Genomic DNA, 12508 nt, shown 5'->3' on the forward strand with positions numbered 1-12508 from the left:
ATTCGGGCTTTGATTGGGTGGCAATCTTAGCGGAAGCGCGGCAGATGTCGTTTGTTTGGTTGGTGAGTAAAGCTGAATTTAGCGGGTTTACCGGACAAACAACCGGCTGTTACCGAACACAGGACGGGGAAAACCGGCGGAGAGGCGGGTTTAGTGTCCGTTACGGTTCCAGTAGCTGTAGTTCGGTTTGTAGTTGCACAGCAGCAGCTGAAGTTTCTGTAAGAAAGCACCCAGAAGTACACTTTAGTAGACGCCATCCTCTCTTCTTACAGTTCCGGTACCGTAAATCAGCTCCAGAATGTGAAATATAGTCAGCTCGGGTGGCTGGTGAAGCCGAACTCTTGAGTGGTTCTTCTGAAACAGGTTCGATTCTGCTTTGAGTGAGTCTCAGCTGACACCGAAACGAAGTGAGAATTCGAGGTTTTCTCAATGCGGTTCGTCTGATTCCTGCTGCTTCTGATGGAGGTTCTGGAGTTCGTGGTTCCTGTGGAGAACAACAAGGCTCTGTTTGTGTGGAACATCGAACCGAGTCTCACTGAGGCCCAGATCCATGTGAGTCAGCTCACGTGAGAAAAGTGAGAAAAGAAACCAGAAAATATTCACGGCGAAGAAGCTGAAATCACAGAATTTATTTAAATTTACTAAAACCGAACAATCAGTTGAGATGATTACAGCAGTGTTTACAGCTGTTGTTTACTTGTTTTTGTCGTTGATGTTTACATGCTGTTGTTGCTGTTTATATGTTGTTGTTGATTTTGATGTTTACAGTGCCTTGCAAGTACAGTCGTGGAAAAAAGCTTTTGGACACACCATGCATTTGTGAAATATTGCAGTAAGAATCACTCTTAGGTGTTTAAGTGCAATTTCTTTTAGTACAGTCACAACAAAAATACCAAACAAATCCTAAAAAAACATTAACAACTTACAGTTGATTGGTTTGTCGTGGTTTCTCTTATACATCAGGGATGTGCAGATATCAAAAAACACGTCTGGTGACACTGTTGCTTTTCATGATATAATTTTATGATCAGGAAGAACAGCATCGGTCAGACAGAGACTGTCTGGGAGGAATCCGTCAAATGAACCTCTCCGAACAACAACCGGAGGTCACTTTTATACGCTTTGGACAAGAAGGACAAGTATGAGGTCACCACAAATAGTTTCTGCTCAAAGACCAAAATAGGAAACAGAGGGCCCCTTCAATCATCCTCCTAGACACAGAGGCCCCTAAGAGCCCCATCGGTCAACCACCTAAAGATTGGGACCCTTATTTGGACACAATCTTAAATCCTTCTGAACAGTCAGGAGCAAACAAAGCACATTCCATTCTAAACAGTTGAAAACAGATGAAGCGCATGCCATTCTACTAAATATGTGAAGCAACACATGTCTCAGATCAGATACTACAGGTTCCATAAAAATACTCTGTATACCTTGTGTACCACTGAATACCAGTTATTGTTTTTGTTTGTTTACATATTATTATTGACTGTGTTTATGTGTTGATAGAGATGGTTACATGTTATTGTTCATGTTTACATTTTGTTGTTTACATGTTATCTTTGATGTTTACATGTTGTTGATACCAGTGTTTACTTGTTGTTGTTTATGTTTGAATGTTGTTGTCAATGTCATTGTTGTTCATGTTTTTGTTTGTTGTTTAAATATTGTTGCCGATGATGTTTACATGTTGATAAGGTTTACATGCTCTCGTTTGCATGTTGACATTTACATGCATGTTTGTTGTTGATGTTTACATGTTGTTGTTTACGTTTACATAATATGGCTGATTGTGCTTACATGTTGATGTAGATGGTTACATGTTATTGTTGATGTTTACATGCTGTTGTTTACATGTTGTCTTTGATGTTTATGTGTTGTTGATACCAATGCTGACTTGTTGTTGTTTACATTTGAATGCTGTTGTCGATGTTGCTCTTGTTCATGTTTTTGTTGTTTAAATATTATTGTTGTCGATGATGTTTACATGTGGAAGTTTACATGCTCCTGTTTGCATGTTGATATATACACGCAAACGTTGATGATGTTTACATGTTGTTGTTTACATTTTGTTGCCATTATTATTTTTGTTGATGATGATTGTGTTTGCATGTTGTTACTGATGTTTATCCCATTGTTGTTATTGTTGCTGATTATGTTTACAAGTTATTGTTGTTTTTGTTGTTGGTGGCAGGCCCAGCTGCTGTCGGTGTTCTCGGCCTTTGGTCCTCTGTACCTGGTGAAGGTGTTTCCGAACGCTCCGCTGCACCCTCCAGGGTTCTACGCTCTCATCAAGTTCTACTCTGCAGTTCAGGCTGCTGAAGCTCAACGGCTCACTGATGGAAAAACGCTGTTCCAGAGTTCTCAGCTGAAGGTCAGCATGGACTTCTTCAATTCAGTCTTATTAATTAAGCACTGAATTCTCACATATGTAATCTTATTTCACAATACAAAATCATACAGAGAATCGACAAAACCAAAGTTTCCTTTCAAAAGCAACTGTGGAAGACCAGCCTCAGGGAGGCAGACATCTGCCTCAACCAATCGGGGTGAGGTCAAAGAGGAGAGAACAAGTGAATGCATTAAATCATATTAGCTGAAACAAACTAGCAGCCTTACTTTGAGCTGTGTGAAGTCATTTTAGGATTTTTCCACCTTGCAGCTCCAGTAGTCATCAAAAACGTCACAGACACAAAACACCTTTTTCACTTACTTTGCTCTACAATTTCTAATCTGACAGGCAGTAAAATGAAACGTCGACAATTATAGATCATTACGGTGATGGAAACTGAATGTTACTGATCCTCATCTATACTAAAGCACTCAGAGTATTATTACTGCATGTTAAGAGGAGCTGATGTTGGTCTGAACTGATGTCTCTGAGGTACTTTAATATCTGCAGGATCCAAATGGAGCTGCTGCGTTTACACACTGAACGTTGCAGTGGTGTGTTTATCCTGTTTACCTGTATGGAGAGCAGCTGTACACTGTGTCTATGTGTGTGTGTGTGTGTGTCTGGGTAGGTGAAGCTCAGCTCCAAACAAACTCCAGCCTTCATGTCTGGCAGCAGCACACCTCTGAGCCACACTCACTGCCTGGAACTGGCCAATCACTGCCTGGGATTCAACGGCTGGACCTCTGAGATCATCACGGTGAGAAACACCGCTGTGATTGGTTGGCTCAGGTGTGTTCAGGCGACCTCATTGTGTGTGTGTGTGTGTGTGTGTGTGTGTGTGTGTGTGTGTGTGTGTGTGTGTGTGTGTGTGTGTGTGTGTGTGTGTGTGTGTGTGTGTGTGTGTGTGTGTGTGTGTGTGTGTGTGTGTGTGTGTGTGTGTGTGTGTGTGTGTGTGTGTGTGTGTGTGTGTGTGTGTGTCCTCAGCTGAAGGAGCTCACAGACGAAGAAGACGAAGGTGATGGGGGCGGAGTCAGGAGGCTGAGGATGGGCTGTCTGCTGCAGCTCTGCTTCCCCCAACACCTGAGGAGCAGCAGAGGAGCTGCGGTGGTGGAGGACACCTTCAGCTGCACAGGTAACACTATGTGTTCAGTCGGGATTTCGTTTGTTGCCATTTTTTGGAATCTGCTCATTATTTCGGTTGAATCTGTCTTTGTGTTTGTGGAGGGATGTTTTCTGTTCTCTGGGCAGAGATGTTAATGATTAATTGATTAGTTCCTGTTAACTATTCAACAAATCAAAAAACTTGGATAAATGATGCAGCAGATGAAGGTCATGTCACTAAACGTATCATAGATCAGCTGTAGCACCAGGTTGCTTTTACTCTTTAATACTGTAGAGACCAGAGGACTCGACACTCAGACTACAGCTCATGTTGGCAAGCAGTGAGCATTGTGGGAGTTTAGCTAACCACAGGTACCGTGACAAAGACTTCTGTGGAGGTTTATGACCTCCAACTAATGTTCCATTATAATAGTTATCTACATCAGCAAATGGAGAAATGCCTAACTGATTATTAATTGATAATGTGACTGACTATCAGTCGAGAAAATAGTCCAACGACAACGTGCAGTGTTTCCTCTAGGATTGTTTTCAGCAGTGGTGGCAGGTTCTCCAGGAGCCGGAGCAGCATAAACAAATGACATCTGACTGCAGATTTTACTTGTACAACCTATTTATTGAATGGCCAGTTGAAAACAGCTTTTCAAAGGCTGAATGTAAAAAATAAATAAATAAATAAATATATTTATTTATATATTTATATATTTGTTTTTTTGTTTGAACAAGCTCATCTGAAAATGCAGTCACACATGTGTAGATATTAGCTTAATGCAATCAATAATTTACTCACGTTTGCGACACTGAGTTGGCACCGGGCCCAATTAACTGAAGCTACCGATATGTTACGTAACGTTAGCTGGCATCAGTATTTTGCGAATGTTAATTTAACTTGTAAAATCTATGATGATTTATCTTAAGCTAATAACTTTCCTCCAGTAAGTCGCTGCTCTATTTTCAAAAGACGACACTCCTCTGACTCTGACCTGGTGTCTGTGTGATGTCACATCATAAAAGATGAGACATGTAGAATAAAATTAATTTGATCACATATCACAATTTTAGGCTCAGATTTAGTAAAAGTTTCTGAAAGAACTGTATGTTATACATTATGTGTTCAAGGACTGTCAGAAGGTTGGAAATCAGCCATTTTTATCTGCTTTAACAATTCCTGGCTCATAAATGGTATTATTTTGTAGATTATTTTCAAGATAAATATGTTCATGGGTGAAAAGAGCATCAGCCTCTATACAGGCTGTTTATTGTAGTTCAATGTTTGTTGTTGTCTGTATCCAAATCTCAGGACACTAGGAAGCAAATCTCGTTCCAAAATCACACATTTTGGCGCGAGCTATCTCACGATTTCGGAACGAGATTTGCTTCCTAGTGTCCTGAGATTTGGATACAGACCACAACAAATGGCGATCGCCAGGTAATGTGGAGGTTTTCGTTCACTTCTCATCTTTAGTTTGTTGTGGGACACTCGTTGAGACTATCCGAGCCGGTCAGTGTGGGGAAAAAAGCACGTTAGGGCGGACTTTGACGCGAGGGGGCCACTTGCCTGATACTTTTTACTTGCTGAGCTGCTAGCTGAGCTGCTAGCTGAGCTGCTAAGCTGCCTGCCTGGCTAAATACTGGAGCTATGTCGAAAATTCATTTCACCATCACTCACTTGTATGAAATGACATATGAAAACAGACCTCAGGTTGAAAAAAAACGAAGCTCCCCTTTAAGGGCCTCTGGAAATATTCATAGTATGAAGTTAAAGCTTTGATCATAATCAAGTTTTTGTAGATAAAGAACCAGATTATTCTGAAGAAGTCGGAGGGAACTTTATCAAATTTAATTGGTTCCTCTGGATGTTCTTGTGATTTGTAACAGAAATGTGAACTTCATCTCTGTGTCTACAGGTGCAGATGTTGTCCTGCAGAGGCGCTGTAGGCTGCACAAGTTGGTCAGAGAGAAAGCTCTGGTTCAGGCCTTCACCACAGTGCTGCTCATCCTCCTCGGTACCCCTGTCTGATAATGCACCTTTCTGATGACACACTTGTCTGATGACACACCTGTCTAATGATACTGACTTCTCTCTGCAGGTAACGGGAAGGTGATGGTGGAGGTGAAGCAGACCTCGGATCAGCTCCTACCTGATGACACTGAAGGAATCCTGCAGGTAATCTCTCTCCTCAGCTCACCGTCTCATTAGATGGCGAGTCCACATACAGACACTCTGAGCCTCAGGATTCATTATAGTCAGCTAAAGGTGTGCTTATGGAACGTCTTTACAGATTTAATCATTAATATGTAAGTTTAAGTGAATACACACCATTACAGTTTTTCTCAGTCGCTTTGGTACATCTCTCAGATCACAATTGAAATTCTGAAAACCACTTGTTCAATCTTCACATCATTGTGTCACTTGTGCACATCAAAAAAGCAGTTTCTCATTTCTTTGAGCAAGTTGCAAATGCTTTGGTACATCCATGCAAATGATTGTGTGCAATTCTCTGCTGTTTCCTACATTATCAACTGCATTGCCATGTTGATTAAAATGTATTGTAATGGGTCTCTGTTGAATATTCCCACCCCTCACTACATTTAGGCATTAGTTCATCGTATAAGTCTTTCCGTGCAAAATGGTTGAACAAGTTGTCATAATATGTCAGGGATATTTCTATACATTTCCATTAGACTTTTTTCTAAATCTGTCCTGAAGTGGTAAATTGCTCCCAGGTGAGTCTTGACTTTCTCTATGAAGGGAAATGTGCATAAACAGCATTTTGGTCTGATAAAAACTAGGGCTGGACCCGAATATCCGAATGTCCGTTCGCTACGGCGGTATCCAGATATTAATCCGAATACCCCCCCCCCCGGCTCATCTCGTCCTGTGATCACATAAACATCTACACATATGTCTATGACATATACACATATGTCTATGTGATCACCCCTTCCTCCCCCCAGATGAAAATATTCGGAGCTCGTCTCTTCCCTTCGCCTTCGGCTCATCCCGCCGTGTTCGGGTCATCTCAGCTCATCCATTCGTGTTTGTTATCACCGCCCGAATGGCCGGGTTGCTGCCGACTCTGACGTCACGCTTCACTCCATTGCATAAACACAAGACAAGATGCTGAAGACCTCCTCTGTGTGGGAATTCTGCAGTTTAACTGAAGACAAAATTCTGACCCGGGAGACCAGACGAACGGATCCGACCCCCATCGCCCCCCCCCCTGGATGTTATGGGGCGGAACGAATATTTGGATATTCGTCTTTAATAGGGCCCGAATATTCGGAGGCCAGAAACCACTATTCGGGCCAGCCCTAATAAAAACAGACATTCCAATTCTGATATTGTATGTCAACCATAGACTGTATATATAGTGGACGTAGCATCTGGCTCCAGAATTGAAGCCAACCCGGAAGTGTCAAAAACTTGCAATATCACGCTGTCCGCTAGGGTTGGCTCCAAAAAGCTTTTTCTCCATAGACCCCAATTCATTTTTGGAAAAAATAAAATTAGATAGACTGATTTTCTACAGCTCAGGATTTTTTTCCTGTTAGTTTTCATGGTCAAAATGAGAGATCAGGTGGACGATCTTAAAATAAATCAATACTGAATTTGAAATGATTCGAGAAATGTATCAAAGTGACTGAGGAAAACTGTAATACGATGGTGTGGTTGATAAAGGTGTAGCTGATACAGTATAGCTGACATAGCTGTGTGTTCTCCAGGTGAATGAGTTCTCCTGTGTGGAGGTTCCTGCAGATAAAGATGTTCCTGATGATGACCAGTTGGATTTTACAGTATCATAGAATCAGTGAGTACAACGACCAGAATCTGATGCGGAAGCTTTTATTGCAGACAAACATGAAACTGTTCTGAAGCTTTGTTTCTGTTTGAACTCTGGTTCCAGACGTGAAGAACGTTTATCTGCCGGCATTATCTCCATTCAACACCCTCTGCCTCCCAGCGGGAGTCAGGTTCAGGTTCCCTCCAACCACCACGGAGCCCTGCACACAGCAGACACCAGTTTATGAGCCATTGCAGTCACTGGGATGGACTCCTGGTACCAGTACAGGCCCAGTATGTTGAGGAGCTTCAGTCTGCATTAAGGACTAAAGAACGTGCATCAAAGGAACAGTTCTACACTGCAATGGGGCTGTGGTCATGTAGCACTCCAAGGGGCCCAAAAAGACAAAATATTCTCATTAATGACTTGATAATGTTCAAAATTACGCAAAACATGTCAAATGTGATAACAAGTATGTCAGTGACCACAACTACACAGGACCACTGGGGGGCACTACATGATGGAATGTGGAGACTCACGTCCTGATACTGGAGCAAAGAATTGGTGAAGATCAGTCCATGAGGTAGAGGAAGCTCAACTCCATCTCTGAACCAACCTAACACAAGAAACCAGTTAAAGATGTCTGATCAGCCTGTTAGAGGGAAGCTCATCGTGCTGCTGGTTACCTTCCAGGAAGTCGGACGCTCTGTTGTTCAGCAGCTCTTCCAGAGGTACAACCTGCACAGCAACAACAAACACTGTTACAGCTGCTTCCAAACCACCACATATTACAGTTTCATTTGTCAGAAAACAAGTTTGTACCAAAGGTCTTTTCAGCTGAGGACTGGTGACAATGTGACACCTGGAAAAGACAAACAGATTGTGAAATACAATAAAATATGATGTCATAACTTATGTGTGTGCACCTACCTCAAGTTACTGTAAGGAAGGAAGAGACGATTCCCTGCAGCAGATCCGTGGATGGTCACCATCACTGTAACTTCACATGTCTGCAACACAACAAGATAAAGAAGATATTAGTCTAACAGTGCTGTGAGATTGTTCTTGGTTATGAAGACCATTATAAAGATTATATTGCAGTATGCAAGGGGAGAGAAAACGCCGTAGTTTAGTATGTCGTTGAAAATGTCACAAAAACGTCATAGTTTAGTATGTCGTCGAAAATGTGGAAAAAAACCCCATAGTCCCGTTTCCTGTCTGCCTTCACTGTAACTATCAAAATAATGGCAAAAACAAAATATTAAAAAAAACATGCCATTTGATGAAATAATGTAAAGTAGACCTTGAAAAACACTGTAGAGCCGATTTCTTTGAAAAAAATAATCAACATGAATTTTGTCCAAAAAATACGCCATAGTATAGTATGTTGAAAAAAATGCCATTTTTTCAACATGTCGTAAAAACATGCCATCTGATGAAATAATGGAAAGTAGGCCACGAAAAACACCTGATATAGCAGTTTTCTTTGAAAAAAAACAATCATCATGAATTTTGTCCAAAAAAAATATGTCAAATGACATTTTTTCAACATGTTGCAAAAAAGATGCAGTTTGACAGGGTGCCCGGTGCCCATATAGCTCAGCAGGTTAAGTGGGTGACCCATGTACAGAGGCTGGTCTCCGACGCAGCGGCCCGGGTTCGTTTCCTGTTAGTGACCCCTTGCTGTAAATCTTCCTCTTACTCTCCTCCCCTGTTTCCTGTCTGCCATCACTGTAACTATCAAAACAATGGCAAAAACAAAATATTTTAAAAAATGTGCCATATGATGAAATAATGTAAAATAGGCCTTGAAAAACACTGTAGAGCCGATTTCTTTGAAAAAAATAATCAACATGAATTTTGTCCAAAAAAAATGTCAAATGACATTTTTTCAACATGTTGCAAAAAAGATGCGATTTGACGGGGTGCCCATATAGCTCAGCAGGTTAAGTGAGTGACCCATGTACAGAGGCTGGTCTCGGACACAGCGGCCTGGGTTCAATTCCTGTTAGTGACCCCTTGCTGCAAATCTTCCTCTTACTCTCCTCCCCTGTTTCCTGTCTGCCTTCACTGTAACTATTAAAACAATGGCAAAAACAAAATATTTAAAAAAAATGTGCCATATGATGAAATTATATGAAGTAGGCCATGAAAAACACTATAAATTTGTTTTCTTTGAAAAAAATCATCATAGATTTTGTCCAAAAAAACGCCATAGTATAGGATGTCGAAAAAATGCCATTTTTCAACATGTCGTAAAAACATGTCATATGATGAAATAATGTAAAGTAGGCCGTGAAAAACACGATAGAGCTGTTTTCTTTGAAAAAAATCATCATGACTTTTGGCCAAAAAAATACGTGAAATGACATTTTTTCAACATGTTGTAAAAATCATGCTGTATGATGGGGCTCCCGTATAGCTCAACAGGTTAAGCGGGCGATCCACGTACAGAGGCTGGTCTCCGACGCAGCGGCCCGGGTTCGATTCCTGCTCATGGCCCTTTGCTGCATTTCTTCCTCATACTCTTCTCCCCTGTTTCCTGTCTGCCTTCACCGTAACTATCAAAACAACGGCAAAAACAAAATATTTTAAAAAATGTGCCATATTATGAAATAATATGAAGTAGGCCATGAAAAACCCTATAGAGCTGTTTTCTTTGAAAAAAATCATCATGTATTTTGTCCAAAAAAACACCATAGTATAGTATGTAAAAAAAATGCCATTTTTTCAACATGTCGTCAAAACATGCCATATGATGAAATAATGTAAAGTAGGCTGTGAAAAACACTATAGAGCTGTTTTCTTTGAAAAAAAATCATCATGACTTTTGGCCAAAAAAATACGTCAAATGACATTTTTTCAACATGTTGTAAAAATCATGCAGTATGATGGGGCTCCCGTATAGCTCAGCAGGTTAAGCGGGTGACGCATGTACAGAGGCACAGCAGCATGGGTTCAATTCCTGTTTGTGGTCCCCTGCTGCATATTTTTCTCCTACTCTTCTCCCGTTTCCTGTCTGCCTTCACTGTAACTATCAACATAATGGCAAAAACAAAATATTTTAAAAAACGTGCCATATTATGAAATAATGTGAAGTATGCTGTGAAAAACACTGTAGAGCCGTTTTGTTTGAAAAAAAAATCATGAATTTTGTACAAAAAAAACGCCATAGTATAGTATGTCGAAAAAAAATGCCATTTTGTCAAAATGTCGTAAAAACATGCCATATGATGAAATAATGTAAAGTAGGCAGTAAAAAACACTATCGAGCTGTTTTCTTTGAAAAAAAAATCATCATGAATTTTGTCCAAAAAAACGCCATAGTATAGTATGTCGGAATAAAATGCCATTTTTCAACATGTTGTAAAAACATGCCATATGATGAAATAATGTAAAATAGGCTGTGAAAAACACTATAGAGCTGTTTTGTTTGAAAAAAAATCATCACAAATTTTGTCCAAAAAAACGCCATAGTATAGTATGTCGGAATAAAATGCCATTTTTCAACATGTTGTAAAAACATGCCATATGATGAAATAATGTAAAGTAGGCTGTGAAAAACACTATAGAGCTGTTTTCTTTGAAAAAAGATCATCATGACTTTTGGCCAAAAAAATACGTCAAATGACATTTTTTCAACATGTTGTAAAAATCATGCAGTATGATGGGGCTCCCGTATAGCTCAGCAGGTTAAGCGGGTGACGCATGTACAGAGGCACAGCAGCATGGGTTCAATTCCTGTTTGTGGTCCCCTGCTGCATATTTTTCTCCTACTCTTCTCCCGTTTCCTGTCTGCCTTCACTGTAACTATCAACATAATGGCAAAAACAAAATATTTAAAAAAACGTGCCATATTATGAAATAATGTGAAGTATGCTGTGAAAAACACTGTAGAGCCGTTTTGTTTGAAAAAAAAATCATGAATTTTGTACAAAAAAAACGCCATAGTATAGTATGTCGAAAAAAAATGCCATTTTTTCAACATGTCGTAAAAACATGCCATATGATGAAATAATGTAAAGTAGGCAGTAAAAAACACTATCGAGCTGTTTTCTTTGAAAAAAAATCATCATGAATTTTGTCCAAAAAAACGCCATAGTATAGTATGTCGGAATAAAATGCCATTTTTCAACATGTCGTAAAAACATGCCATCTGATGTAATAAGGTACAGTAGGCCGTGAAAAACACTATAGAGCTGTTTTCTTTGAAAAAAGATCATCATGACTTTTGTCCAAAAAAAGGCCATTTCTTTAACATGTCATAAAAACACACCATATGATGAAATAAGGTAAAGTAGGCCGTGAAAAACACTATAGAGCCGTTTTGTTTGAAAAAAATCATGACTTTTGTCAAAAAAAACGCCATAGTATAGTATATCGAAAAAAAATGCCATTTTTTCAACATGTCGTCAAAACATGCCATATGATGAGATAATGTAAAGTAGGCCGTGAAAAACACTATAGAGCTGTTTTCTTTGAAAAAAAAATCATCATGACTTTTGTCCAAAAAAATACGTCAAATGACATTTTTTCAACATGTTGTAAAAATCATGCCATATGATGGGGTTCCCATATAGCTCAACAGGTTAAGCGGGTGATCCACGTACAGAGGCTGGTCTCCGACGCAGCGTCCCGGGTTCGATTCCTGCTCATGGCCCTTTGCTGCATATCTTCCTCATACTCTTCTCCTCTGTTTCCTGTCTGCCTTGACTGTAACTATTAAAACAACGGCAAAAACATGCCATATGATGAAATAATGTAAAGTGGGCTGTGAAAAACACTATAGAGCTGTTTTGTTTGAAAAAAATAATCATCATGAATTTTGTCCAAAAAATACGTCAAATGACATTTTTTCAACATGTTGTAAAAAACATGCAGTTTGATGGGGTTCCCGTATAGCTCAGCAGGTAAAGCAGGCGACCCATGTATAGAGGCTGGGTACAGCAGCCCGGGTTCGATTCCTGCTCATGGCCCCCTGCTGCATTTCTTCCTCATACTCTTCTCCCCGGTTTCCTGTCTGCCTTCACTGTAACTATCAAAACAACGGCAAAAATGTCATAGTTTAGTATGTCGTCCAAAATGTGGAAAAAACATCATAGTTTAGTATGTGGTCCAAAGTGTCACAAAAATGTCATAGTTTAGTGTGTCGTCAAAAATGTGGAAAAAAACCCCATAGTCCTGTTTCCTGTCTGCCTTCACTGTAACT

The 12508-nt window shown here is 40.0% G+C and overlaps 2 protein-coding genes across 7 annotated transcripts in view; one reads left to right on the forward strand and one right to left on the reverse strand.

Annotated features, from left to right (window-relative positions):
- The window catches only part of rdm1 (RAD52 motif containing 1), a 20536-nt gene continuing 8028 nt past the window's right edge, over window positions 1-12508 (forward strand). Inside the window, exons 1-8 of one of the 3 annotated variants that reach the window (XM_051941386.1) lie at window positions 5-552; window positions 2195-2374; window positions 3024-3152; window positions 3380-3527; window positions 5422-5520; window positions 5605-5681; window positions 7241-7326; window positions 7423-8214. In XM_051941386.1, the coding sequence (XP_051797346.1) occupies window positions 460-552; window positions 2195-2374; window positions 3024-3152; window positions 3380-3527; window positions 5422-5520; window positions 5605-5681; window positions 7241-7321 (807 nt within the window). In that variant the 5' untranslated portion in view covers window positions 5-459 and the 3' untranslated portion in view covers window positions 7322-7326; window positions 7423-8214. Of the gene's footprint in view, window positions 553-2194; window positions 2375-3023; window positions 3153-3379; window positions 3528-5421; window positions 5521-5604; window positions 5682-7240; window positions 7327-7422; window positions 8215-12508 lie in introns of those variants that run through there. The other 2 variants (XM_051941387.1, XM_051941388.1) reach the window with 2 other exon arrangements.
- Window positions 7346-12508, reverse strand: part of LOC110971418 (phospholipid transfer protein-like) — a 27890-nt gene continuing 22727 nt past the window's right edge. Inside the window, exons 13-15 of one of the 4 annotated variants that reach the window (XM_051941384.1) lie at window positions 7986-8037; window positions 7839-7915; window positions 7346-7519 (exon numbers count right to left, since the gene is read on the reverse strand). In XM_051941384.1, the coding sequence (XP_051797344.1) occupies window positions 7436-7519; window positions 7839-7915; window positions 7986-8037 (213 nt within the window). In that variant the 3' untranslated portion in view covers window positions 7346-7435. Of the gene's footprint in view, window positions 7520-7838; window positions 7916-7985; window positions 8038-8200; window positions 8310-12508 lie in introns of those variants that run through there. The other 3 variants (XM_051941381.1, XM_051941383.1, XM_051941385.1) reach the window with 3 other exon arrangements.

Source organism: Acanthochromis polyacanthus, chromosome 21 (genome assembly GCF_021347895.1).
Source record: "Acanthochromis polyacanthus isolate Apoly-LR-REF ecotype Palm Island chromosome 21, KAUST_Apoly_ChrSc, whole genome shotgun sequence".
NCBI lineage: Eukaryota > Metazoa > Chordata > Actinopteri > Pomacentridae > Acanthochromis > Acanthochromis polyacanthus.